The sequence below is a fragment of the Caenorhabditis remanei genome, chromosome II, assembly GCF_010183535.1.
Source record: "Caenorhabditis remanei strain PX506 chromosome II, whole genome shotgun sequence".
Taxonomy (NCBI): Eukaryota; Metazoa; Nematoda; class Chromadorea; order Rhabditida; family Rhabditidae; genus Caenorhabditis; species Caenorhabditis remanei.
Genome location: NC_071329.1, coordinates 13,777,484 through 13,804,397, shown reverse-complemented (window position 1 = coordinate 13,804,397; position 26,914 = coordinate 13,777,484). Strand labels below are relative to the sequence as shown.

The window sequence follows — 26,914 nt, the reverse complement described above, 5'->3', positions numbered from 1 at the left end:
GAAGATTAGCATTTTGGAAACATGTCACGTGGTAGTGCTGGTAGTTCTTCAAATTTAAGTTTAGATTCAAACAAAATGAACAGATTTTTGAGTTTGTGTATATTAGCTATGTATAAGTACAGTACCGCTCAAAAAGTTATCAACTTTGCTCCTAAATTTCGCTAGTACACAAGTACTGAAATAAACGATTACAGGGAGATATGACTTTAATTGCCTGTAACTTTCAAGATAGTGTCCCTGCAAAAAAATGGTCAACTACAAAAATTATGCGCTATTTAGGCTCTCTCCAACCCATACAAAATAAAATTCGTCGGACAATCAACTGACACCGGAATGCACTGTCAAATTTGGTCATTTTCCACTGAAAACACACGGACTGGGGCCGCCTGAACCGCTCCTACGGTACCAACTCTCAAGCCAATTTATGTGCCGAAAGGTAGTTGGTGCATCTATGACAAACATTTTCTGAATAGTTCATTCTTAAAAGTTTTATTAGAAAACTACCGTACTAGATAGATTTCTATACCACTAGCATTTCATTTGAAATCAGTTCCAGTACTCAAGTTCTTAAATGTAGAATCCGTTTTTGATCTACTACGTATTTACCAGACCCCTCATTATCAAATTAACTCTCTCCCTTCTCCCAATTAAACAACTTTCTAAACTTTCTGCCCTTTCTTCTCCCCCCTTCCACCCAATTTATACCAAAATGTATTCTATGTCTACCGGAACTTGACCATGTGATTCGTTTCCCTTTTGAGTCATGTCTGGTCAATCTAAAAATCATCATTTCACGAAGAAAAAGTTGGTAAATTTTGATGCGTGAAAATGAAATGACCAATTGAATGTGAGTCAGCATTGTTAGTTTTGGAAGGAATTGCTAAGTGTTCATCAAATGGTCTATCACTGTCCTAACCAAACTTTTCCATTTTTTCTAGATTTTTATTCCACTTCCGCTTCGATTTGATAATAAGGAAAGAAACCAATAATAAAAACTTATGTCCCGCGTATCATCATCTAGTTTCTCAACTTCCTCATTTTTCAATTTCTCGTACTGTAAAAAGATGATGATTACGTCGTCGTCAAACATATCAAATCTATCACCACGTCCGAATCACAAGAAATTTGATGGGAGAGAAGTGAGTGTAAACAAGTATTTCCACTTTTTTCTGCATAATATTTCTGGTGTTGAACCCCTCTTCTTTAGAAACATTTCCTCTTCTTCACACTTTTTCTCTATCGATTGTCATGTCCTGAAAAGGAAGAGACGGACAATGAGAATCGGTGTCGAATCTTTTTCATACAAAAAAATGGGGGAATTCCGTTCTGTGAAGATATGACGGTGTCGTCGAGAAGAATAGTGAAAGTGTCGACTTTTTTGATTTGTGTCTATGCCTCTTCTCTCTTTTCCGCAACTTTCTTTGTTTTCCATAAGGAATTTCGTTTCGAACGGGAAGTTATTATGATTAGTTATTAACTTTTCCGCCTTCTTCTTCTTTCAACATTGTCCTACACAAGCTTGCTTTCAATAAAAATTTGTTCCAATTTTTGAAATTCTCTACTTGATACTCTACTTGACTTGTTGCACGAAATCTATCTGATTCGTTTTCTTTTCTCTCCAGTTATTAGCTCGGCACTGCTCTTACAACTGCGCTCCGCCGAAATGCCCTTGAAAAATGTCTTTTTTTTCTCTGATTCTCTCAATTTCGCACACAATTTTATTCGGTTTCGGTAGAGCGCGGTTGTAAGAAGCGTACTGTGCTAATACTCATGTTTCATAACTTATCATTCTTATTTACCCTTCTCAGATCTCACAATGGCATCCAGAATCTGGAAAGCCATCACTCGTAAGAAAAAGTTCGAAGGTGATTCTCACCTCGACACAAACCTCCGTCGATGCCTTGGCCTAATGGATATCACTTTCTTGGCACTCGGCCAAATGATGGGAGCAGGAATCTACGTACTTACTGGTACTGTTGTCAGAAATCAAGCTGGACCATCCATCGTTTTCTCGTTCATCTTGGCTGGTATTGCAGCGTTGTTATCTGCGTTCAGTTATGCGGAGTTTGGAGCTAGGTGAGTGAAAAACAGTTGACACTCTTGCTGTAAAGGGAAGAATTTTAGATTTCCAAGAGCTGGTAGTGCCTACACATACACCTATATCGGCTTTGGAGAAATATGGGCATTTATTGTTGGCTGGACTATTCCGTTGGAGTACATGATTGGAAATGCTGGTTAGTGTCGATTGACAAGGAAAGTCTTTGGAGACGCGGCTTTCATAGGTATAGGTACTTTCGACTTCGGAGAGTCCATTTCTGCGGTTCCATTTGTGTTCCCCATTGGTTCATCTATGCTCGTACATTGGAAAAATAAGATAATCTTTGCGCATACTATTTGCCGATTCGGAATTCCATAGATCGTTTGAAAGCCACGTCTCCATTGACTTCTCTTGTGAGATATCAATAAAATTAACAAAAAAAGTTTCAGCCGTTGCGCGTTCCTGGTCCGCCTACTTTGACAATCTCCTGGACAACTATGTCAAGAACACAACAATCGGAATTGTGGGGGAATTGAGTCAGGTATCCATATACAAGTTTGTCGTTTTTTTTCACTGACCCCTTTCCATTTCAGCCCGGAGGATTCTTCTCCACATACCCAGATGTCTTGTCCTTTGTATTGATTTGTCTCTGTGCGTGTGTCATTGCAATCGGATCGAGAGTGTCAGCAAATGTCAACACAAGTTTTGTGATCTTGAACATTTTGGTTATCATTATCGTCATTATCTCCGGAATGTGTTATGCTGACTTCAACAATTGGACTGGAACAACATCTGATGGGCGCTCAAATTTCTTTCCATACGGAGTAACTGGAACTCTCACTGGAGCTGCCACGTGTTTCTTCTCATATATTGGTTTTGAAGTGTTAGCTACAGCTGGAGAGGAGGTAAAATGTAAGTTCAAAATTTAGAAATCAAATTTTAAGATTTTAAGAAACCAATTTCAGCGCCACACCGTACAATTCCTGTTGCCACTTTTCTGAGTATCGGAGTCATCATGACTTTGTATATTTTGGTGTCATCTACACTGACATTGATGGTTCCCTATGATCAGGTCCATACCACTGCTCCATTCGCAGAAGCATTCGATGCTCGTGGGTGTACTGTAGTCAAGTATATAATTTCAATCGGAGCACTGGTCGGGTTGACTAACAACTTGGTCACTGGGGTGTTTGCTTTGCCAAGAAGTGTTTATGCTATGGCAGATGATGGTCTCCTATTTGGATGGTTGGCACACGTCAATTCTTATACAAAAGTTCCATTGAATGCAATTGTTATCTTCACATTGATCAATGCAGTTATTGCATTGATTTTTGATATTGAGGCGTTGGTGAGTATTTCACTTTTAATTTTACTAGGGAAGGTAATGGAGTCAGTTTGGAGTTATAGGACTTGACTTATATCATTGGAAAGCTGAGAAAACGCTGATTTCAAATATATATTCAGTTTTTGCCCTTAAGGCCTAGTATTTGAGAAAAACAAGGTCAACGTTTGGGAGAATTATTACCATTTTGGACCTAAGGTTTGAGGCCTAAGGCTCCAAATACCTTAAAACGTAGTAAATATGAAAAATTGAAGTCAAGAACTACAAAATTATGTTAATACCTTCAAACTTGGTTGTTTTTCAGAGAATTAAAAAGATTTGGAAAAAAACGCGACATTTTTTAAGTACAAAAAAATTTCGTTGAAAAAAGCTAGACCTTTTGCACCAAACACACAATTTTCGTGTCTATCTGTCTGTCGGTGTGTCCGAATGTCGGGGGTATTTGAGTTTAGAACTCGGGAGAATAGAACTGCGACAAAATAAAACTGTGAAAATATAGAACAGGAAAAAATAGAACTGTTACAAAGTGGAACAGTGAAAGTTAGAACTGCTACAAAATAGAACTCAACAAAATAGAACTGAACACAATGGAACTGCTACAAAATAGAACTGTTACAAAATAGAACTCTAGTTCGAAGGGAGCGCGTTTGCATTTGTGACTTTTTAGAAGAATTAAAACGACGTTTTTTTTCAATTTTAACAATTAGTCGATGAAGAAAATGAATTTATTTGAGAAAAGTCAAAAATAAATTGAATTTTTGCAAAAAAATGCAAACGCGCTCCCTTCGAACTAGAGTTCTATTTTGTAACAGTTCTATTTTGTAGCAGTTCCATTGTGTTCAGTTCTATTTTGTCGTGTTCTGTTTTGAAGCAGTTCCATTTTTTCGTAGTTCCACTTTGTTCAGTTCTATTTTAGTCAGTTCTATATTTTCACAGTTTTATTTTGTCGCAGTTCTATTCTTCCGAGTTCTAAACTCAAATACCCCCCGAATGTCTGAATGTTTAAAAATCCCGAAATTTGGTTATGTTTCCCGAAAGGTACTAAGAATCGAAAATTGCAAATATTACAAATTTTTCGCGTGTCAGAAAGAAAATCTATCATTTTTGCTGAACTTTGACCTTGTTTTTCTCGAATACTATGCTTCAAGGGCAAAAACTGAACACATATTTGGAATCAGCGTTTTCTCAACTTTCCAATGATATATGTCACGTCCCATAACTCCAAACTGACTTCATGGCCTTCCCTAGTTAGTGGGAAACGGGAAAACGGTTATTCTGACCATTGAAACAAAGCACAAATGACATATTTTCCAGGTCGAATTCCTCTCCATCGGAACGCTCTTTGCCTACTCCTTTGTCTCTGCATCAGTTCTTGTCCTCCGCTACCAATCAGCTCCAATCGACGGAGATGAGAAACGAATGGACGGTGGAGGAGAGCTAAGCTCATGGATCCCAGCTAGAAACTTCTGGGAATCTCTTCCATCCGGAACATCTATTTCTCTGGCTGTTGGAGCTTTGATCGCATCTTTCTTCTGGTTGTCTTTCACCTTCAGAACCGGGTTTTATGAGAGCTGGTATGGTCAAATGTCGATTGGCTTCAATGGATTGTGTATTGTTTTGATTATGGCTTTTATATTGGGTCATACTCAGAATTCGTTGAAGACTAATTTTAAGGTAGCAGTTTTAGTTTTAGAAAAGAAAAATTATAACTAATTTTCATTTTTAGGTTCCATGTGTCCCATTTCTTCCATGTCTCTCCCTTCTTGTCAACGTCTTCATGATGTCTTATCTGACAACTGCCACGTGGATTCGGCTATTCGTTTGGATGGGAGTTGGTTAGTTTTTGTTGAAAGTTCACATACCTAATAGATAAAATTCAGGTCTTTTGATCTACTTCGCCTATGGAATTCGTCATTCGAAAGAGGCTAAACGATTGACAACGATAGCAGATATCCGAATGAGTTCCACGTTTCCCAATAAAAATAATCGTATTCCGAAAACTTGATTTTGATTTCGGTTTCAAATATATTAGTAGAGAAAGAGTCAAAAACGGGTTAATTTTCTGTTTTTGCCAAAGTGATTAGCGACTTAATTGTAATGCTTGATTAAGAGTTTCTCCCCCCGGTTCTTGTCGATTTTCGATCTCTCTTGTTTCTTCATTTTTTAAATTTAAATGTTTTTAATCTGATTTAAATAAAATATTATTTTTGAAATTTATCTGCATAACACGCATAACAATACTATGACGGTAGAACGCGATTGTCAAAGTGATGTAATACATATATATATATATATATATATATATAATATTTTCCCGAAGGTTCTGTAACTTTTATTGAAATTCTGAAAAGAAAATACTCACGGAGTTCCTAAACTCAGTTACTTCATACTTCCTTAGATCATTTTCCCAGAATAGCAACACATTTCGGCATTCTTGTTATGTCACCAAGACGACAATAAAGTTGAATGAGGTGTACCCACAACACATGAATTCAATGACATTTTTGTGAAAACGGATTATAAGAGATTTGTCTTCTTATCCTCATGAGATAATGAATTAATAAAGTTTAGAACAATTGATATATTCATAAGAATTATAGCATATCTCTTATAAAGATTATGCATATTTTCTGAACATTAAAGCCAGTAATCAAACACTTTTTGATTACCAAACTAATCATTTCACCTGTTTGAACGACCTGATCATTGGCTTCTCTGTTTTCTTCCACGTTCTGTCCTCTTCTACACCCATCGGTCAAGGTCATCATAAAAGAAGAAAACGATGTGAAATCTCTTTTTTTCATGTTTGTTCGCTGTCCCCAAATTGTTGATTATTATCATTCGAAAGCGTCAATAAGAAGACGGCGTCGTTATCACCACCTATTTTCCTTTTTTCTTGTTTTGTGGAAGTTTTGTCTGTCTGTTGTCTGTTTGAAGTTCACTGAATTTTCTTTTTCTTTGTTGATGAAAATCTAAATTTAAAAATGTGTTAACTTACAGGATGTCTTCCTCGAAGCTAGATACAAATATAGAAGATGGTGGAAATATTGAGCCAATGAACAAGAAAAAAGGAATCGGAGGAGTCAATCGGTTTCTGGATAGAGCTTTGACAAGAGGTTTGTGGTCAGAAGCAAAATTAGTTGCTCATTTTGTAAACGCTTCCAAAACAATAATCAAGTTTCTGGAAGACATATCGAACAAATTTGAAGTTTTTATTCAGCCAGACTATTTGCAAATAATCGCGTTTAAAGGGTACCGACGTTTCGTTAACCGACTATAGTACAAAGTGGGTGTGGTATGTGGCTTGTGATTTGTATAATCAGGTTTGCAAGTTTTGAAATTTTGGGAAAGTCTATCGGAAAAAGTCTTGAACATATAGCCAGAATCTGCAAAAGCGACTAATTTATCCTTCCAAAAAAATTTAATAGCAAAAAATCACTAAATTCAAGAAGTTTCAGCTTCATTTGATGAGGAAATGGACGAGGAAATCTCATCAGGATGCAATATAATTTTCACAGTTCTCACTGTTTGTCTTATCATTTTCGGAGTTGCAAGACGTGAAGAATGTGATGGACAACCAATGATTCCAGTCTTTATTATTGTTTTGGGATTCTTATGGTTGACAAGAGATATTATTGAGAGATTGAGAAGGAGATATGTGAGTTTTGAAACTAGGAGACTAGGAAGTTACAGATCAATTCTTGTTTCAGCAAAGAAAACGTGAGTCTCCATTGCCAAGTGAAGACGGAGAGTTGAGAGATAAATTGGGTGAATCAGGATTTCCATTACCATGTGGCTACATTCATTTCCTGCTGAACGCTTTGATTTTTGTTTGGTTAGTTTTTAACAGTTTTCTGAAATATTTTTGGTAATTACATGATTTTTTAATGGTTTTTGCTAGGAAACTGGAATTATTAAAAGTTATGAATGTGAAAAATGAGTTTAGCGTGATTGATTTAGTCGTAAACTAAATTCTGGAGGGAAAGGGAAAAGGAAAGTGAGAAGGCGGGGAGAGGAGAGACGCAGAGAAGCGAGAGTGTCTCGTTGTCTGCGTCTCTCCCCAAACTTCAAACCGGTGTATCTCAAAAAGGGGCTGAGCTAGAAAAAAGTTGTAAACTAACAAAATGTTTAAAATTTTATGCTGATCATTTTGGTAGTTGAAAACCTTTTCATAATTTCGCTGCTTTTTGAGATAAATCGGTTTGAGACTTTCAAATTACAGGTTCTTCTTTGGCTGTTACTGGGTATTCGGATCATGGGCGGCTCGTGCTTATTGTGATTGGTGGACCTTCCATATCGCTGCATTTTATCTGATTTTCTCAGCGTTCTGGTTGCTTATGGGACTGTTTTGTTGTATGTTGAGATGAATATGAGTTTGTTTTTAATGAGCAATAATAATAATAAATCATTTTGCATATCAAAAGAACCTTACTAAACACTATAGCTGGGATAATGAATAACTCTTGGCGTCACTTCCTCTCCAAGATCGGTGATATCCAGATTGAATTGTCTTTTGCAGCCTCTGAAAAAATTCTAACTTTCGTTTGAAATTTCTCACACCAAAACTCACCCGGTAGTCTCACATGGTGGATCAATATAGAATTGATACTCCCTCATCATCTTTGAATTTTTCGTACAGTTGTGAAGGATTATAACGTAGATTTCATAGTTGCGCTGAAATTGTTTTTGCGTTTCAATAAAAGAATAAAAACTCACATCCAGAAACCCGTCTCCATACATAACTCCAAAATTATTCGAAATGACTTCTCCAATTCCATTTCCAACACTATCGAAACGAGTTACTCGATCATGTGGGAAGATTCTAAAGCACATAACTCAATAAAAAAACACGGAGAAGAAAGAAAACTCACGTATCATCCTCCATATATTGAATCTGGTAACGAAAGATTCCAGGAAGTTTGCAAGTGAGATGGGCGGTGAAAACCAAGAAATCTCGTTGATATTGACAGGTGACGAGACTGATAAAATAGAGGAAAATAGCTGAAAATATTGGAAATTTTTATTAGAGTGTTAGTATGTATCACTCACCAGTGGTAAATTTGACCATTTTTGGACTAATGTTCAGATGATAATGTTTTGGAAAACTTCAGAAATAATAAAGAAAAAGAGAAGCATTTTTATGCAAAAAATTCCAAAAGATGACGTGGCGTATTAGCGGCGTGGAAACGTGGAATGGGGGAGTATTATAGATTGCTGAGAAATTTTTCAAACATGTTTCCTGGCTCTTAATCTTCAATAAAATTGTAGTGCTTCGCAAAAGTGTGACTTATTATACATATGGCAAAAGCCTATGATTACCTACATTTTCTTCGAATTGCATTAAATCACATGTTATTGCCTTATTGCCAAATAGATTCTTGATACTTGTTCTCTCATTTTTGATGTAAAAGTAAACGTGGAATGAATATCGACTTCGAAGTACCAATTCATCTCATTTATCACTATTATATTTCCGGATCAATATCGTTTTCTCTCAATATATTGGTTGTCTATTTAATATTATGGCACAGCACCAGACTAGACTCTTTCAAGTTTTATTTGTTGGCTTTTCAGGTAGCATTATCACAAGAGTTTTTTTTATAATTCATTTCCAGATATCATGTATTTCTTCCGACTTGAATATGACTCTTTTCATGCAACCTGTTCCCTTATTTCCAATGCGTTCTGGCTACTGTTACGGTATCTCTTCACGAGTTTTTTCCTGGTCTACTCATGCAATGTTTACGGTTTTCACATTCCTTATGAGCGGTCAAATCGAGGTGCTCACGATTTGTTTTATAAGGAAATACAAAGCAATAATGAATCTGAAAAACATGTCAAAGTCATCAAGCTGGAAATATCCTCTCACCTATTTAATCTGTATCTCATTCACTTGTTCTTTAGCGCTTTCAGTACTTTTGAGTTATGACAGTCACGACGTACAAATGAGAGAACTGGAACTTCTCTTTCCGGAGATCGCTCCAAAGTTTCATGCTCTAAGAGAATTTCAGTATTACACTATGAACTGGAGACTGATCACATTCTTTGCATTGGTAGGTCTTGGAACTGTGAAGGCTACAGTGCTCGTTACAATTCTGGTGGCTCGGATGTATCGGACACTAAAAGAATATTCCAGTCGTATGTCGAGAAGAGCTTTGGATAGGCATAAGATTGCTTTGAGAAGTTTGATTATGCAGTTCATGATCACTCCCATAACATTCTTCCCTGCTTGCATTTGCCTACTCACCATCTTGATCCCAACCTATTATTCGCAACGTAAGTCAGCTCTTCCTATCTCTTGTTCTTTTTTATAGACCAATATTCAGTAATCTCCTGGTACGCGTGTGTAGTTATCACAACTCACTCGATATTCAACTCTATTGTTGTTGTTCTCACATATCCAGAGTTTCGGAGAACATTGTTTTTCTGCAAAAATAAAAGTAGAAGGTAATTGCAGTTTAAACTAACAATTATAGCCGTGGTTTTCAGAGTTTCTATTATCGGCATACCCCACAGGAGGCCTTCTGGTGTTTACACACCTGGTGAAGTGGTGTCTAATCATTGAGATGTAGACATATTTCCTGATATGTTGAAAGCTAATTTCATCGTCGGATATCACCAAATGCAATTACCTTATAAAAGTACCTTATCTGGAATTAAAATCCAACTGGGATGTATGTAAGACATTGAAACCCAGAAGTAAACCATTCCTAATCAGAAGATCAAATTCAAAAATCGCCCTAGTATATAAAAGAATTACCTCTACTAATAAAATGTTCGACTACCTGTTTGAATACCATTGAATATTTCATTTGAGTTGTGCCAAGACTCCAGTGCTATTCACTTTTCATTTCAGACAATAGTATCAAACTGGAATGGCAAAATTGTACATACGCAAATGTTTTTTCGCGTCCTGCTCCACAAATTCAGGTGTTATTTTTATTGTTGAATTTTTGGGTTGTCAATTCAAAGTATGCACCCGAAGGTATTGACACTCTGAAAAATTTATCTCGGTCTTGAGTATTTGGAATTACTAACTACCTGATATCATTCTTCCAGAAGAAAACAGCTTTTTGGAATTCAGGATAAGTAAATATGACGACAAGAGAGTTGAATATAGAATGAGTTGTTCCGATCATGAGAGAGTACCAGGAAATTTCTGAAGTCATTTGGAATATCAGAAATGAGAGTGATGACTCAGGGAATTTTGGGCAATTCGTCCACCGTTTTGGGCGATTTGCCCACCAATTGGGCAGGCTTGCCGCCACAATGGCGGCAAGGCCGCCCAAATCGAGGGCGAATTGCCCATTTTATGTTGTTTCTAGCGTGCGCTTCGCTTGCTCCCCTCGTCGCAATATATTCATTTTAGTGAAAAACAGAAGAAAATTTATGGATTTAATCAGCATTTATTAATTTGTTCAAAAATACAAAATCAAAATCAAAAATATGTATGTGAGAAGAGTTGGTGAACGAAGAAAGGGTTAGAAGGAAACAAGTTATATATGAGTGGAGAGAACGGTTGGCAGGAGGTGTTTCGACGTTTCATAATCAAGAGAAGTCTTCGGCGAGGTACCTGAAATAATATTTATAATAGTAGAATTCGTTAGTAGCAGCAGTGATCCTCATCTTCGAAAAGATTTCGCTTTTCATCATAACACTTGTATTAAGAGACGGTTTAGCGAAGGGAGACGTCGAATGATGAGCTGTCGTGTCCACTATAAGATAACTTACTTGAATGAGTCAACTACATGTGGCTAGCATCAGAAAGTCAAAGTGCTGACAGTCAGATCAATAGCTGGCGGTTAGAAGTTCCGTAGAGAGACGGTTTTTATTTCCACCGAACAAGTGTTCTGAAGTCCCAAATTATTTTCTTCTGGATTAATAAGTTTTTTTCACTTACGAATATCTCCTTTACTTTCGAATAGCATCTTTTCTGGTATTTTAAAAACATGCATGTGATAGAATAGTGTATTCAAAACGAATAAATTAAAATAATAAATGACGCAGCAAAAAATTTGATGATTTTTAGAGTGCAGTAGAGCGCATGTTTATAAAGTGGGCGAATTGCCCTACAAATGGGCAACTTGCCCTACACCATCCTCACGCACACCCTGTCGTGACAATAATAGCCCTAGCTATATTATCACAACTGGTACAATCTAAATCGTAGATTATTCTCCTATTCTTAATTAGACAACGGTGAACTTCATATAGACGTGAGGAAGATATGATACCCTTAATTATTCCCTTGACCGACGTGCTCCACAACTCCTTATCTTGATGACCCTACTACGTGGCACTGTCGATGTAGGAGGAAGAAACGCAATGAATCAGTATCTACGAAAGAGTACGAACAGCAGCAGCCGAACATCCAACTTCTCCAATGCCGTCCTCTACCCCGACTGTTCCTTCCTCCCCAATCGAAGCCGTTGGATCGCCATCGAGTACCAAGCCCACTGGATCTGTCGAAGGTATCTTATTTAACTCGCGTATATTATCGAATAAACCGTTGTCATTTAAAACTTGTGTTGGCTCGTCTTTCTAAGTTCAATTCCTCTCATTCCTCGCGGCCGGTTCGGGCTCACCACCCCATAAACCGTCGCGACATGGTGCATCGACCGGGAACCGATAAAGAAAATGACGAAGTTACAAAAAGGAGGATCACAAGGACCTTCATAATAGCGGATCATTATCGAGATTCGAAACATCGGATGAATGAGGAACCGCCTGCTCACCTTAAACCAGTGCTCACCCCAGAAGGGTTGTATCGACACAGCAGGCCATATGTCAATTCGAGACATCCGAGACACTCCGATGAGATGAAAAGACCGATTATCATCATCCACAAACACCAACTCGCCCGTCTCCTGGTTATCGAATCACACACCAGCTTACTACATCAGGGTGTTAAAGATGTCATATCGGACATCCAACGAAAATACTGGATAACGAAACTTGGAGTAATCGTCAGAGCGGTACGGAGGCAATGTGTCACATGTCAAAGGATGCACGCTCGTCCATTCGAATATCCGTACTCAGAAACATTGCCGTCTATTAGAAGCCAACTCGTGGCTCCATTCGTCTTCGTGGGCCTCGACTATTTGGGGCCACTGAAATACAAATCGAAGGATGAATACGAGAAGATTTGGGTATTGCTAGTCACATGTATTGTCACTCGGGCAGTACACTTGGAAATCGTCCAAGACAACACCACTCACAGTTTTATCTTGGCTTTAAAACGATATTTCGGTCGTAGAGGAGTCCCTCAATCTATACTATCAGATAACTCCCCAACGTTCAAACTCGGATATTCAATGATGAACGCCGATCTAAAGACAATCATCAATAAAAGTTTAACGTTGACTTCATTTTTGGCGGACAAAGAAATAGACATTCGGTTTATCACACCCTTCTCACCGTGGAAGGGAGGAATTTACGAACGACTGGTGGCTTTGGTCAAGAATATGATACATAAATGTCTGAAGAAAATCACAGTCTCCCTGTTGGAACTCGAAAGTCTCTTAATTGAGACAGAATGTATCATCAACTGCAGACCCATAACCGCCAACAAAATCCACACAGCCGATGCCGAACCAGTACGACCCATCGACTATTTGATCCCTCAGTCGTCGGTGGTGTTACCAGAATCGTCGAAAACAATATCGGAAGTTCTACAGTCAGGAAAAACAGAAAAACTAACTAGAAGATTAATCGAATCTACAGCAGCTGTCAGGGATAACCTATGGAACGTATTCAGTGATGAATACTACGTGTTACTCCGAGAATCCATTCCTCGTCCTGCAGCGCACAATAAAAACCTACCAACACCTGGTACAACAGTGTTAATCGTCACTGACAAAGTAGCTCGATACATGTGGCCTATCGGGGTCATTCAGAAGTTAATCTCGTCTAAAGATGGGAAGGTGAGAGCCGTGGAAGTAAAAATTGGACAGAAGACCTTCCAAAAATCGGTGAATCATCTGATACCGTTGGAGATTCCCACGGAAGACAATCAAGATCAAGACAAGTCAGCGATCGGTCCTCCTGATACACAACAGCAGATGATTCCAGCTAGTATTCCACCTCGACGGACCCGCCCGTACCTTCCAAGACGGGCTAAAGAAAATAACGTGACAATCGGTCATGATCAGCAACTCGGATCGCCGAGTAACCCTCCTCAGGCTTCTGCTTAGGCAGAGGCATGTTACGAACTTCCCTAACGCTACCACTAGGGAAGTTCTTTTTCGCTCCCCCCCAGTGTCGTGACAATAATAGCCCTAGCTATATTATCACAACTGGTACAATCTAAATCGTAGATTATTCTCCTATTCTTAATTAGACAACGGTGAACTTCATATAGACGTGAGGAAGATATGATACCCTTAATTATTCCCTTGACCGACGTGCTCCACAACTCCTTATCTTGATGACCCTACTACGTGGCACTGTCGATGTAGGAGGAAGAAACGCAATGAATCAGTATCTACGAAAGAGTACGAACAGCAGCAGCCGAACATCCAACTTCTCCAATGCCGTCCTCTACCCCGACTGTTCCTTCCTCCCCAATCGAAGCCGTTGGATCGCCATCGAGTACCAAGCCCACTGGATCTGTCGAAGGTATCTTATTTAACTCGCGTATATTATCGAATAAACCGTTGTCATTTAAAACTTGTGTTGGCTCGTCTTTCTAAGTTCAATTCCTCTCATTCCTCGCGGCCGGTTCGGGCTCACCACCCCATAAACCGTCGCGACATGGTGCATCGACCGGGAACCGATAAAGAAAATGACGAAGTTACAAAAAGGAGGATCACAAGGACCTTCATAATAGCGGATCATTATCGAGATTCGAAACATCGGATGAATGAGGAACCGCCTGCTCACCTTAAACCAGTGCTCACCCCAGAAGGGTTGTATCGACACAGCAGGCCATATGTCAATTCGAGACATCCGAGACACTCCGATGAGATGAAAAGACCAATTATCATCATCCACAAACACCAACTCGCCCGTCTCCTGGTTATCGAATCACACACCAGCTTACTACATCAGGGTGTTAAAGATGTCATATCGGACATCCAACGAAAATACTGGATAACGAAACTTGGAGTAATCGTCAGAGCGGTACGGAGGCAATGTGTCACATGTCAAAGGATGCACGCTCGTCCATTCGAATATCCGTACTCAGAAACATTGCCGTCTATTAGAAGCCAACTCGTGGCTCCATTCGTCTTCGTGGGCCTCGACTATTTGGGGCCACTGAAATACAAATCGAAGGATGAATACGAGAAGATTTGGGTATTGCTAGTCACATGTATTGTCACTCGGGCAGTACACTTGGAAATCGTCCAAGACAACACCACTCACAGTTTTATCTTGGCTTTAAAACGATATTTCGGTCGTAGAGGAGTCCCTCAATCTATACTATCAGATAACTCCCCAACGTTCAAACTCGGATATTCAATGATGAACGCCGATCTAAAGACAATCATCAATAAAAGTTTAACGTTGACTTCATTTTTGGCGGACAAAGAAATAGACATTCGGTTTATCACACCCTTCTCACCGTGGAAGGGAGGAATTTACGAACGACTGGTGGCTTTGGTCAAGAATATGATACATAAATGTCTGAAGAAAATCACAGTCTCCCTGTTGGAACTCGAAAGTCTCTTAATTGAGACAGAATGTATCATCAACTGCAGACCCATAACCGCCAACAAAATCCACACAGCCGATGCCGAACCAGTACGACCCATCGACTATTTGATCCCTCAGTCGTCGGTGGTGTTACCAGAATCGTCGAAAACAATATCGGAAGTTCTACAGTCAGGAAAAACAGAAAAACTAACTAGAAGATTAATCGAATCTACAGCAGCTGTCAGGGATAACCTATGGAACGTATTCAGTGATGAATACTACGTGTTACTCCGAGAATCCATTCCTCGTCCTGCAGCGCACAATAAAAACCTACCAACACCTGGTACAACAGTGTTAATCGTCACTGACAAAGTAGCTCGATACATGTGGCCTATCGGGGTCATTCAGAAGTTAATCTCGTCTAAAGATGGGAAGGTGAGAGCCGTGGAAGTAAAAATTGGACAGAAGACCTTCCAAAAATCGGTGAATCATCTGATACCGTTGGAGATTCCCACGGAAGACAATCAAGATCAAGACAAGTCAGCGATCGGTCCTCCTGATACACAACAGCAGATGATTCCAGCTAGTATTCCACCTCGACGGACCCGCCCGTACCTTCCAAGACGGGCTAAAGAAAATAACGTGACAATCGGTCATGATCAGCAACTCGGATCGCCGAGTAACCCTCCTCAGGCTTCTGCTTAGGCAGAGGCATGTTACGAACTTCCCTAACGCTACCACTAGGGAAGTTCTTTTTCGCTCCCCCCCCAGTGTCGTGACAATAATAGCCCTAGCTATATTATCACAACTGGTACAATCTAAATCGTAGATTATTCTCCTATTCTTAATTAGACAACGGTGAACTTCATATAGACGTGAGGAAGATATGATACCCTTAATTATTCCCTTGACCGACGTGCTCCACAACTCCTTATCTTGATGATCCTACTACGTGGCACTGTCGATGTAGGAGGAAGAAACGCAATGAATCAGTATCTACGAAAGAGTACGAACAGCAGCAGCCGAACATCCAACTTCTCCAATGCCGTCCTCTACCCCGACTGTTCCTTCCTCCCCAATCGAAGCCGTTGGATCGCCATCGAGTACCAAGCCCACTGGATCTGTCGAAGGTATCTTATTTAACTCGCGTATATTATCGAATAAACCGTTGTCATTTAAAACTTGTGTTGGCTCGTCTTTCTAAGTTCAATTCCTCTCATTCCTCGCGGCCGGTTCGGGCTCACCACCCCATAAACCGTCGCGACACACCCCCACTTCTTCCACCCCACCTTTGCCCAACTCTTGCCCAACCCTCGCCCAGTGGGCAACCTGCCCAAAGTGAAGGCAATTCGCCGAAAATAGAGGCAAAATGCCGGCAAGGCGCTCAACCCTCGCCTAAAATTCCCTGAGGAGAAACCACTCACGTTGAGATTTGAACATGCATTTGTTATCTTTCTCTCTGGAACAACCCATTTCAAATTCAACTGTGTCGTGGTCCAGAAACCAAAAAGACTTACAAATTTGCTACTACACGGATGCACATTTTCTGCCAAATAAGCACAAATGACTTTGTATCTGCAACAGGTGAAAGTATCACAAAAATTAATTGAAATTTTTGATTACCTAATTCTTATTCTCTCTAAAAATTAGTTGTATCAAATTATATTTATTGAGCAATGACTGAAAACTTGAACATAGATTTCGAAGTACCATTCCATCTTATTTATCACTATTACGCATCTGGAGCAATTTCATTTTCTCTTAATCTATTAGTTGTCTATTTAATATGTATTATTTCACAGTGGAAAACTAGATTCTTTCAGATTTTATTTGTTGTCTTTTCAGGTAACAGGTATTTTGTTAGATAAATCAGCGATGTTCTTATTTCAGATAACATGTATTATTTCCGATTTGAATATTACTATTTTCATGCAACCCATTGGATTATTTCCAATTTGTGCTGGATATTGCTACGGCATTTTTTCTAGATATTTCTCATGGTCTTCACATGTTCTTATGGTATCCATTGGCATTGTCAACCCCTCTTCATTATTACTTTTCCAGACATTGTTCGTATGCTTTCTTAGTGCGCAAATTGAAGCTCTCACAATATGTTTTCTCCGGAAACATAAAGCAATTATGAATTTGGGAAACATGTCGAGGGCATCAGACTGGAAATATCCACTGACCTATGTTTTCGTCATTTCCTATAACTGCGTATTTACATTATCAATTTATTTGAGTGGGGACAGTCACGAAGAACAAATGAAAGTGTTGGAAGAATTATACCCAGAGACAGCACCAAAGTTCAGAGCATTGAGAGAGTTTCACTATTATATTATGAATGAAAGATTGTTGTCATTCTTTGTTTTAACCACCTTTGGAGCTGCAAAGACAACAATTCTCGTGTCAATATCAGTGATCCGAATGTATCGGACACTTCAAACACATTCGAGTCGAATGTCGAGGAAAACACTTGCAAGGCATAAATTAGCATTGAGAAGTTTGATAATGCAGGTGAGTTTTCTTGAAATCTTTGTTTTGTGACTAAGTATTTATTCCTTTCCATTCCCATTTCAGTTTTTGACGACACCAATTTCAGTCTTCCCCGGTGTTACCATCATGCTCACTGTCATATTTCCCTCCCGTTATTCTCAACGTGAGTGATTTCTCGTTCTCTTCATTCCTGATGTTTCAAATGATTTTAGAAATTTCCTGGTACTCTCTCATGATTGGAACCACTCATTCTATATTCAACTGTCTCGTAGTCATTTTCACGTATCCTGAATTCCGAAAAGCTGTTTTCTTCTGGAAGAATGATATCAGGAAGTTAGTAATTCTTAATATGTACTCAAGACTGAGATCAATTTTTCAGAGTGTCAATCTTAGTTTCATCTGTGAGACCTTCGGGTTCATGACCACCTGGTTTACAGATTTTTGATATATCAGAATAGTATATGCATCGTCAAGAAATACATGTCATTATTATTGATAATAAAATTCTTTTATGAAACTTCGTTGTTATCAGGTAAAGCAGGTGCATAAATTAAAGTGAACCACGGGAAAAGAATTTGACCAAAACTCTAACAAAAAACATTCAATACACAAGGTAAGTGGAAGAATAAAATTGAAAACGTCTGATGTGAAAGTATGAACAGTAGGCTTAATAGATGGAGAGTGTGAATACTACTTTGAATTGAGAACCCAAAAATTGGACAAAAACAATAACACTTGACTTTGTAAGGCAAAACAAGAACAATCATTTGCTTCTATACAATTCAGCCATCCCAGCAAAGAACTCGCCCATATCAGTGACGTCACTCTTCTCCAACTCAAAAACGGCGAGAAAAAGAGCCTGACGCATTCTGTTTATCTTTTCTGGTTGACGGCGAGCCACACGATTTGCCTGGTGACTGATATGTTCCATGCTGATCTGAAATTCTCTAATATCCTCTAGTTGTTCATCCGTGAGATTCTGTAACTGTGATTATTGTTGTATCAAGCGTATTTTTGCTTTAAAACTCACGGATGTGTAGCCAACAATCTTCATTTCTGTATTTTCATGGTCATCTGTCTGATCTAATTGATTCATTTGATCTATTGGAATAATTCCTTCCGGTTGATGCTCAAATGTATTGTCCATTGAGGGAATCCATTGATCATGCGAACTAGATGTCGGTTGTTCTTGGAATTGCTCATGGTGATCCAACTTGATATTCACCGTAGAGCTCAGAATCGCGGGTGGAGATTCGCTGAAAATGGCTCAGTAGTTTGATGAATCAGATCGAAACTAACCTTTGTGTTGTTTCCCATACAATATCCTCTTCTTCATAGGACTCCTCCTCGACGGCAAAGAACATTTCCTGATCGTCTTCCAACTGATTGTCATCGATATCAAAGACAACTTGATCTCCACCTGCCGGCTTTATATATTTCTGACGGAGTTGTGCTTCCCATTTTTGGAGTTTGCACCGGTAGAAACGAATGAATCCGTAAACGGGCCATTCCCACATCCTCTTTTCAACTTCCGCTGGTGACACCAATTTTGTTGAAATTGCCGCTCGCAGGTGTACTCTGAGTTGCTCCTTGGCTGCCCTGAACACGAACATGAGCACCTGCGCTGAAACAAAGGCATGAATTATTCGAAATGTAATAATGTTCAACTAAAACTTACGGCTCAGGATGTAGCCGGTTCTCCGGAATACCTGGATCGCGACCTTTGCATAATCCAGGTGAACAGTCTTTGTGTTTTTATTTTCGATGATTTCTGGTGCCCTCGAGATGCAATCCAAAATGACCAGTTTCAATACTTCCTTTTCTTTCATCGGAATATCGATCGTGGGCCACTTCTGCTCCACTTTTTGTGGGTTTTTTGATATTGACAGGTATTGGTTGATTGTCATCTTACGATTTGGATCTTCCAGCGGCAATTTCGGGAGTGGCACACTGGGTGGAAGTTCCCAGATTTGAGGGTTTGTTGGCTCGGATTTGATAGTTCGATGTTGATGTGTGGATGACATTCTGGAATAATATGCTTGAAAACAAGACTCAGCGGGATGCGGTTTTGGAAAAGAGGTACGACGGAATGGAAAATTTTTGAGCGAACAGCGTAAGCGGAATTTTCCTCAACCCTGCTGAAATAAGGTATTTGGGAAAGCAGTGAGTTAAGAAAGGAGTAAATAGAGAAGAAGCAAGTGACGAGCACAAACAAAATTTTGGGATATGCCTATTCAAGCTGTCCTTAATACCTGGTAGCAAGTTGGAACAATTCCAAACTTGCGACCCCTTGAGGTTCCCTTGAAGAAAACTTGTTGGATGTCCGAGAGGACTACACGGCCGCGCTGATAAACTCTTCCTCGAAGGCTCTTTTTGGGCCAGGAGAACGGGAATTGTGCCGTTTAGAGCGATTTTTAGCATAAGTTGCTTATATTATGAGTCAATGATTAAAGTTTCCTAAAATTCTCTGAAAAATCGTAATCTGCAATAAAAATTACTTCAGTTCTCGTTTAATGGAACGCCGCGGATGATGACAAGAAGCTATCTCAAATTCACACAGCTTGTGAACTACACCTTTAACCGCAAAGTGAAGAAAAAAGATGCATTGAACGCAGAAGTAGTAACCTTTGCGGAGGCAACCACTGCAGTCAACAGACAACAAAAAAAAGAAGGTCACCTTCGCCATGTGTCAACTGTGTGGAGAATAGGAGAGACTTAGATTAAATAGAATGAGAAGGTTAAACAACTGCAGGACCACCTCGTGTTGGAAAGAGAGATTGTTTGAATTAGGAAGGATGCAGACGGAGAAGAATAGAGTTGATCACATCCCACGACAAAATGCAGATCTCCTATGATACAGTAGGATGGTGGGGGAAAAGGTTGAAGAGATGTAGTAGAGTGAGATATGCCAGTTACAACGCTGGAATCAGAAACAGTTTTAAGACATCAGTATTCATTCTTAATGGCAGTTAAATCTACTTTCATTCTCACTGTCTACATATTTGGCGTTGTTCATCATCTCACCATAGGGAGACATAACATTTTCACTCATTGAAAAAACTGAACGACTATAAATTTGGTTCAGATGGGAGTCAACACAGGAGAATATGATTCACCAGCTGAGAAGCAAGAAAGATGACAGCAAGCCGTATGAAAACTAACTGGGCAAAGAGAGACAAGATACAACAAAGTGAAGACAGAAGAACAACTGACGCAGACTCTATGGTGGAGAAAAAGCGAAAATTGCAGAACCTGCAGACAAACCCAAAGTGTTGAAGTAGAACGAAAAGAAGAGAATGAATGGAAAAAAGTTGTGTGAGCAATGCGGACATTCACTGGAGAATCACAGAAACACAAGAGTAGCCCAAGTTGCGGCAGAAGACAAAAGTAACTCAAGGTGTGATACAAATAACACAAGTTGCGACAAAAGGAACACAAGTTGTAAGAAAAACCGAACAAGTTGCAACAGAATGTACACAAGTTGAGCAAAAAAAACAGGTGCTGCAACAAAAGTTACACAAGTTACAATAGAAGGTACGTAAGTTGCGTAAAAGTAAAAAGAGAAGGAATACAAGTTGTGACAAAATTAACACAAGTCGCCACAAGAATAACACAAGTTGGGACAAATTCATTACAAGTTGCGCAAAAAGTAACTCAAGTTGTGATACAAATTACACAAGTTTGAGGTAACTCGGGCTTGGGTGGTTAGTTTTGACCCCGGTTTTTTTCCCTCGGGAAGAAAAGTCGTTAGGATGATCAAAACCCCAAGTTTGTAAGCCTAGGTGAAAAAGAGGATATAAGCATTCCTTTATTTTTCTCCACTGAGAGGCTTACAACAAAGTGGGGACCTTTGCACTCTCCAAATTTTAGGCAAAAACTCATTGACTACACCTCTCAATGACTACATTGTCTCATTGACTACACATTCTCAATGACTACAAAGTCTCATTGACTTCTTTTCTCTCAATGACTACACTTTTCTCATTGACTACACCACTCATTGACTACAAAATTCGAGGGATTCTCTCATTGACTACATCTACAGTACTCGGCAAAGAGAACGCGATACTCGCAGTTTTTAAGTTAAGATTGGTCAGCTTTGAGCATGTGCCACACCCTCACTGACTGTCTCACATTATTTTTCGCCAGTACAATATCTAAAACTAGAAAAAAATTCGGGGATTTCAAATCAGTGTGCTGAAAGAGGAACAAAGTTTATCCAATCTGTGTGATTCTTAAGGGGGACCAGTTTTCACCATTCTCTTAGGCTTAGGTTTCTTAGAATTTCGGAAAAAAACTTGACAAAAACAGTTATTATCGGTTTTCGTTTTTGTCAATTCTTTTCCGAATTTTAAGAAACCTAAGCCTAAGAGAATGGTGAAAACTCGTTCCTAATTTGGTCAGTCCGCTACTTTTTCCGGTCCTGTTTGGAAGATAAGGCTTCTGAGATATGTTATGAATTCAGATGGTCTAGTAGACTGTATTTCAGAGAGATGTAGTCAATGAGAGAATCCCTCAAATTTTGTGGTCAATGAGTGGTGTAGTCAATGAGAAAAGTGTAGTCATTGAGAAAAATGAAGTCAATGAGACTTTGTAGTCATTGAGAATGTGTAGTCAATGAGACAATGTAGTCATTGAGAGGTGTAGTCAATGAGTTTTTGCCCAAATTTTAAGGCTTCCTGATAGCCGGTAATATCAGATGCTCAGCCTGCCACGATCTGATCTGGCATAGTGTTTGGAAGGTCTCTGTCTCTCGATCTGAAAGAGAGCTCTGGCCGGAAGAACACACGAGTGGCAGGTTGAATGCCGACCGATGCTGGAGGGGCAAACCCGAAGGTAAAGTCGTAGGCCGTGAGGCTCCTGGCGGAGAACTCACCTAACCAAATAGTGATGCCGGTGGAATCAACTCGGGTGATGATGTTCCCTGAGCTCGACCCTCTGCACAAACCCACCGTCTGATAAAAAAGACAGGCGAGAGACCTATCAAAATCTCTCGTCGCAGCTAGCGGACCTACCGTGAGGTAGACTCCCGCCGCTGTAAGCAGGCTCGCCAACAAAAGTCGCCACAAGAGTAACACAAGTTGCGCTAAAAGTAACTCAAGTTGTGATATAAATAACACAGGTTGCAACTCAGGAAACTCGATATTAATCTAATTCAAGTAAATTTAGAGACTAACGCGACCCAGTTAGATTGACGCACAGTCTAATTAGTCTACGATTTCGTCTAATTAGACTACAATTTTGTCTAATCCAACTAACATACAATCTAAATAGACTTGCCTGTCTAATTAGACTTTAAAACTGTCTATTTAGACCTTAAAACTGTCTAATTAGACTTTAAAACTGTCTATTTAGACCTTAAAACTGTCTAATTAGACTTTAAAACTGTCTATTTAGACTTTAAAACTGTCTAATTAGACTTTAAAACTGTCTATTTAGACTTTAAAACTGTCTAATTAGACTTTAAAAACGAGCGAATCTAACTAGATTGTATTTAGATTGCTATTCTGTCTAATTAGACTTCGGTTGTCTAATTAGACTAACATCGAGTTGCCAGAGCAACAAAAGTACGCCGCCCTGGGATGTTTTCTCATAGCACTGTGCGCGGTTTTCTATGTGCAATATTCGAAATCATACTGTAGAACTACTGTTTATTGGTTAAAAAGTATAAAATGATGAGCTTTATGCAGTACGTGCGTGCAGTAATCAAATATGATACCAATAAATAATGAAAATAATTGATAAAACGAATTGACAGTCATCTCGGGTTCTTCTCAGCCAACTCTCTGTACAACTCGCCAGCACTTTTGTATTTCTTATCGTCGAAAGCAAGTACGACATCAAAAAGAGTTCGACGAAGAATCTTGATGGATTCTGGCTGCTCTCTGGCTATTCGATTGGCTTGATACGCAATTTGTTTTAATTCTTCCGAGAAGTCGTTCAATGCTGACGGAGGAATCACTGTCTGCAAGAGGAAAAATAAAATTTTGAATTGGGTGACAGTGATTACAAACCGAAGAACTATCACAATCAGTTCCACTCATTCCATTGTTTGTTTCTTTTTGACTTGTACTGGCAGCTGAATTGATCTTCTCCAAGAAGTTACTCGTGTTGGCGGATTGCAATCCGGATTGGAAGTAGGACATCAGATCAGAATGATCCTGCGGGTAGGGGCTCTGTTCAACGAGAGGTCTGGAAAAAACACGGAAGGTCCAATGTGATGGTTTACAATACTCACTTTTCATCATAAATCAAATCGAAATCTTCGTATGGCTCCTCCTCTACAGTAATCCCAAAATCAATTTCTTCTGGATCGAACTTCTGTTGCTTTCTCTTCGGCTCCTCCTCCACGTATCCAGTATTACCCCCAGCCATTTCTTTATACAATTCGGCTTCCCAGTGTTGAGTATGTTCCCGATAGAATCGAATGAATCCATAGAAATCCCATCTCCACATGTATTTTTCGACGGCTTCAGGAGAGAGTTTATGGCGGCATATGGCGATTCGGAGACGGTTTCGAAGGTTGTCTTTGGCACATTTGTAGATTGATTTGATTGATGGAACTGAAAGAAATTTCAAATAATAATTCAGACTGAACATTTTTTAACTCACCCGACAATAAGACACCTGTTCTCTTAAACGTGGCAACTGCTATCATCGGAAATGTCTTCTGAATCGAGCTTCCTTTCCTTGAACTCCAAACTTCTGGACGTTTCTCAATTTCACTGAGTACCACTTTCTTCATAACTTCATTTGATTGATCCACCTCATCAAACTGATATCCTGGAACTTTCAAAAGTTCCAAGTAATCTTTGAAATCAAGTTTTCGAGATGGATCGGGTCCTGGAAGAGTAGGAAGAGGGAGGAGTGGAGGAAGCTTGTGGTAGGCTATTGGAGGAGTGGAAGAGCTGCCGTGTGACATTGTTCTGAAAATTTATTTGCTTAGAAAGAATAGTAGAGTAGGAAAGAAGAGAAAATTAAGATGTGTCGAGTAGATTGGAGAAGCTATTAGCGCGGCACGCTTTTAAAAACCGCGCTCTACTGAAACCGAAGAAAATTGTGAGCGAAATTGAGAGACTCAGAGAAAAATATACATTTTTAGAGGCATTTCGGTGGAGCGCAGTTGAAAGAACTGTGCGGAGCTAAGAGAGTGGAGAATTACGAGAGACGCAGAGAACGCGACAGTAATACCATCACTGTTTCTTCATTCACGCACATTTTTGAATCCAGGAGACTCAAAGAAAAAATGGAATTTGTTTTAAAAGAGACATAAAATGAAAGGGGCGTGGCTTCTTGAAAAGTTAGAGTTGCAACGACACTCCGTAATTCCGGCGAAGCTACAATTAATTTTTCGAACTTTTTTTCTCATTTTTCTTCATTTACGAGTTGAAAATGAGCTATTTTGAACAGGTAAATAGTTTATCTTTTTTCATTCGAAAAAAATATACATTTCTTCAGCGATCTTCAGCGAAACGAGCGCATGACGACTATTCCGATGGATCTGACGAGTGTAAGAGTTTAAAAAAGACTAAACTAGATAAAATTCAATGTTTTTAGCTCCAAAACGCTGGAAACAATATTCTTATCCTCAGGGAATAGAAAAACAGAACGCCGTCATCAGAATTGAGCACCCAATTCCAGAAAATTGCGCAGGATTAGGTAAAAAACGCTATATTCAAAGTAAATAGTTTATTTTCTCGTTTCAGTAATTGGCCGAAATGGAACCGAAATTATGTCAATCTCTCAAATATCGCAATGCCAATTACAAGTTATAGTCGACTTGCCGATTAATGGCTACAGAATGGTGGAAATTGTGGGAACTCCAGAAAATGTCGAATGCGCGAAGAAATGTATCGATGAAACGATTTCTCGCGCCGCAGTTAATCGTTATTCAACTGATTCGTCCCATTCAAATATATCTAATTACAAAATTACAATTCCGATTCCAGCAAATAAATGTGGACTTGTCATTGGTAAAGGAGGAGAAACAATGCGAAACCTTCGGGTGAGTTTGTCAAAAAAACAACATTTTGAAATTAACTACTCTTTACAGGCTTTGTCCAATTGCTTCATGTTGCTATCGCAAGATCACAACTTGGCGAACAATACAAAGTCGCTGATGATCACTGGTGACCAAAAAGCTGTAGAATACGCTAAAAAATTGGTTGCCGATGTTATTGCAAATGAATACGATTCACCTGCGACGATGGTTGGAAATGGTTCTTTGGCGACTATGTCTTTGCTAGTGAAAGTTCCACGTAGTAGTGTTGGAAAGATTATTGGAGTTAAGGGACAGTCTATTAAGAAAATAATGGATGAGACTAAAACTAAGATTCAATTCATGCCTGATGATGATCCGAGTCTAATGGAACGATCGTTAATGCTCATGGGAAAGACAAGTTCTGTAACAGTTGCTGCTCATCTTTTAAAAGAAATTGTTGATTCTACCAACCCACTAAAGAACACATCGGTTGCGGTAAGATTTTATAAATTTTTGAGAAATGTATTATCACGGTACACTTCTTACAACCGCGCTCTACCGAAACCGAAGAAAATTGTGTGCGAAATTGAGAGACTCAGAGAAAAGTATACATTTTTCAAGGCCATTTCGGTGGAGCGCAGTTGCAAGAACTATGGCGAGCTAATAAACCCAAAACCTTTCAGGTATTCTACATGTCTATTCCCACCTCAAAAGTTGGATTAGTAATCGGACGAGGCGGAGAAGTCATCAAACAGATCAACGCAGAGAGTGGTGCTCATTGTGAGCTCTCACGAGAAACGGGAAAAGATCCACATGAGAAAACTTTTGTTATTCGAGGATCAGATGTTCAGGTGGAACATGCGAAACACTTGATTTGTATGAAAGTGGGAGATATTCCTCCGAATACACCGTTTGTTCCACGGACCGCTCAGCAACCACAGGTTCAGATGCAGCAACCGTATCCATTGCAACATCAGTATCAGTATCCTATGCAATACCAACAACCGATGTCAATTCGGTCAGGTGAGATATAGAAACGTTGACCCCACAAAACAAACGAAACTTTACAGATCTGCCTCAATATTTACAACCACATTTTCCACCCGTTTGCACCCAACAGAACTATTCAACACTCTATAACCAACCGAGCGCTTTATGGCATTCTCAAATGTAGCTTCAATAATATCAATTGTTTTGTTTCTTTTAACTGTTATGTAACTGTTATGTTAATATAAGATGTACGGTAATAATTCAACTATCTCGTTTTCTAGATGCGTTTGATATAAGAATTTGCGAAAGTGACGGAAAATGCATGACAGACGACTGCATGCAAGGAAACGAAAACAAATGAGAGAGAACGTTGTGCGTACGAGCGTGGTCAGCTCCGTAAGAAACGAAGAGACACAGATCGCTAGCGCCTTTA

General features: G+C 39.3%; 8 protein-coding genes across 8 annotated transcripts; 5 read left to right on the top strand and 3 right to left on the bottom strand.

Annotated features, from left to right (window-relative positions):
* Positions 1-1,816: 1,816 nt before the first annotated feature.
* On the top strand, positions 1,817-5,385 carry GCK72_006761 (uncharacterized protein; the record flags this gene model as incomplete). Its single annotated transcript, XM_053725779.1, has 8 exons — positions 1,817-2,076; positions 2,125-2,234; positions 2,488-2,579; positions 2,632-2,950; positions 3,004-3,386; positions 4,695-5,054; positions 5,107-5,215; positions 5,261-5,385. The coding sequence occupies 8 exons, from the start codon at positions 1,817-1,819 to the stop codon at positions 5,383-5,385; spliced, it is 1,758 nt and encodes a 585-aa protein (XP_053589973.1).
* A 996-nt stretch (positions 5,386-6,381) lies between these two features.
* On the top strand, positions 6,382-7,747 carry GCK72_006760 (uncharacterized protein; the record flags this gene model as incomplete). Its single annotated transcript, XM_003109899.2, has 4 exons — positions 6,382-6,496; positions 6,839-7,038; positions 7,091-7,215; positions 7,603-7,747. 4 exons carry the CDS (start codon positions 6,382-6,384, stop codon positions 7,745-7,747), a joined length of 585 nt encoding a protein of 194 aa, XP_003109947.2.
* A 64-nt stretch (positions 7,748-7,811) lies between these two features.
* Positions 7,812-8,448, bottom strand: GCK72_006759 (uncharacterized protein; the record flags this gene model as incomplete). The annotated part of the gene is made up of 5 exons (XM_003110130.2): positions 7,812-7,902; positions 7,951-8,054; positions 8,097-8,202; positions 8,252-8,381; positions 8,430-8,448. The coding sequence occupies 5 exons, from the start codon at positions 8,446-8,448 to the stop codon at positions 7,812-7,814; spliced, it is 450 nt and encodes a 149-aa protein (XP_003110178.2).
* A 952-nt stretch (positions 8,449-9,400) lies between these two features.
* Positions 9,401-9,945, top strand: GCK72_006758 (uncharacterized protein; the record flags this gene model as incomplete). The annotated part of the gene is made up of 3 exons (XM_003109944.2): positions 9,401-9,656; positions 9,707-9,827; positions 9,870-9,945. 3 exons carry the CDS (start codon positions 9,401-9,403, stop codon positions 9,943-9,945), a joined length of 453 nt encoding a protein of 150 aa, XP_003109992.2.
* Positions 9,946-15,953: 6,008 nt separating this feature from the next.
* On the top strand, positions 15,954-18,471 carry GCK72_006757 (uncharacterized protein; the record flags this gene model as incomplete). Its single annotated transcript, XM_053725778.1, has 5 exons — positions 15,954-16,144; positions 17,258-17,531; positions 17,595-17,673; positions 17,723-17,843; positions 18,297-18,471. 5 exons carry the CDS (start codon positions 15,954-15,956, stop codon positions 18,469-18,471), a joined length of 840 nt encoding a protein of 279 aa, XP_053589972.1.
* GCK72_006756 (uncharacterized protein) lies at positions 18,274-19,534 on the bottom strand (the record flags this gene model as incomplete). The annotated part of the gene is made up of 4 exons (XM_003109871.2): positions 18,274-18,489; positions 18,541-18,766; positions 18,810-19,134; positions 19,189-19,534. 4 exons carry the CDS (start codon positions 19,532-19,534, stop codon positions 18,274-18,276), a joined length of 1,113 nt encoding a protein of 370 aa, XP_003109919.2.
* Positions 19,535-23,268: 3,734 nt separating this feature from the next.
* GCK72_006755 (uncharacterized protein) lies at positions 23,269-24,432 on the bottom strand (the record flags this gene model as incomplete). Its single annotated transcript, XM_003110007.2, has 4 exons — positions 23,269-23,475; positions 23,525-23,702; positions 23,749-24,073; positions 24,123-24,432. The coding sequence occupies 4 exons, from the start codon at positions 24,430-24,432 to the stop codon at positions 23,269-23,271; spliced, it is 1,020 nt and encodes a 339-aa protein (XP_003110055.2).
* Positions 24,433-24,902: 470 nt separating this feature from the next.
* On the top strand, positions 24,903-26,665 carry GCK72_006754 (uncharacterized protein; the record flags this gene model as incomplete). The annotated part of the gene is made up of 7 exons (XM_053725777.1): positions 24,903-24,920; positions 24,969-25,020; positions 25,068-25,169; positions 25,217-25,515; positions 25,564-25,986; positions 26,175-26,514; positions 26,562-26,665. 7 exons carry the CDS (start codon positions 24,903-24,905, stop codon positions 26,663-26,665), a joined length of 1,338 nt encoding a protein of 445 aa, XP_053589971.1.
* Between the last annotated feature and the right edge of the window lie 249 nt (positions 26,666-26,914).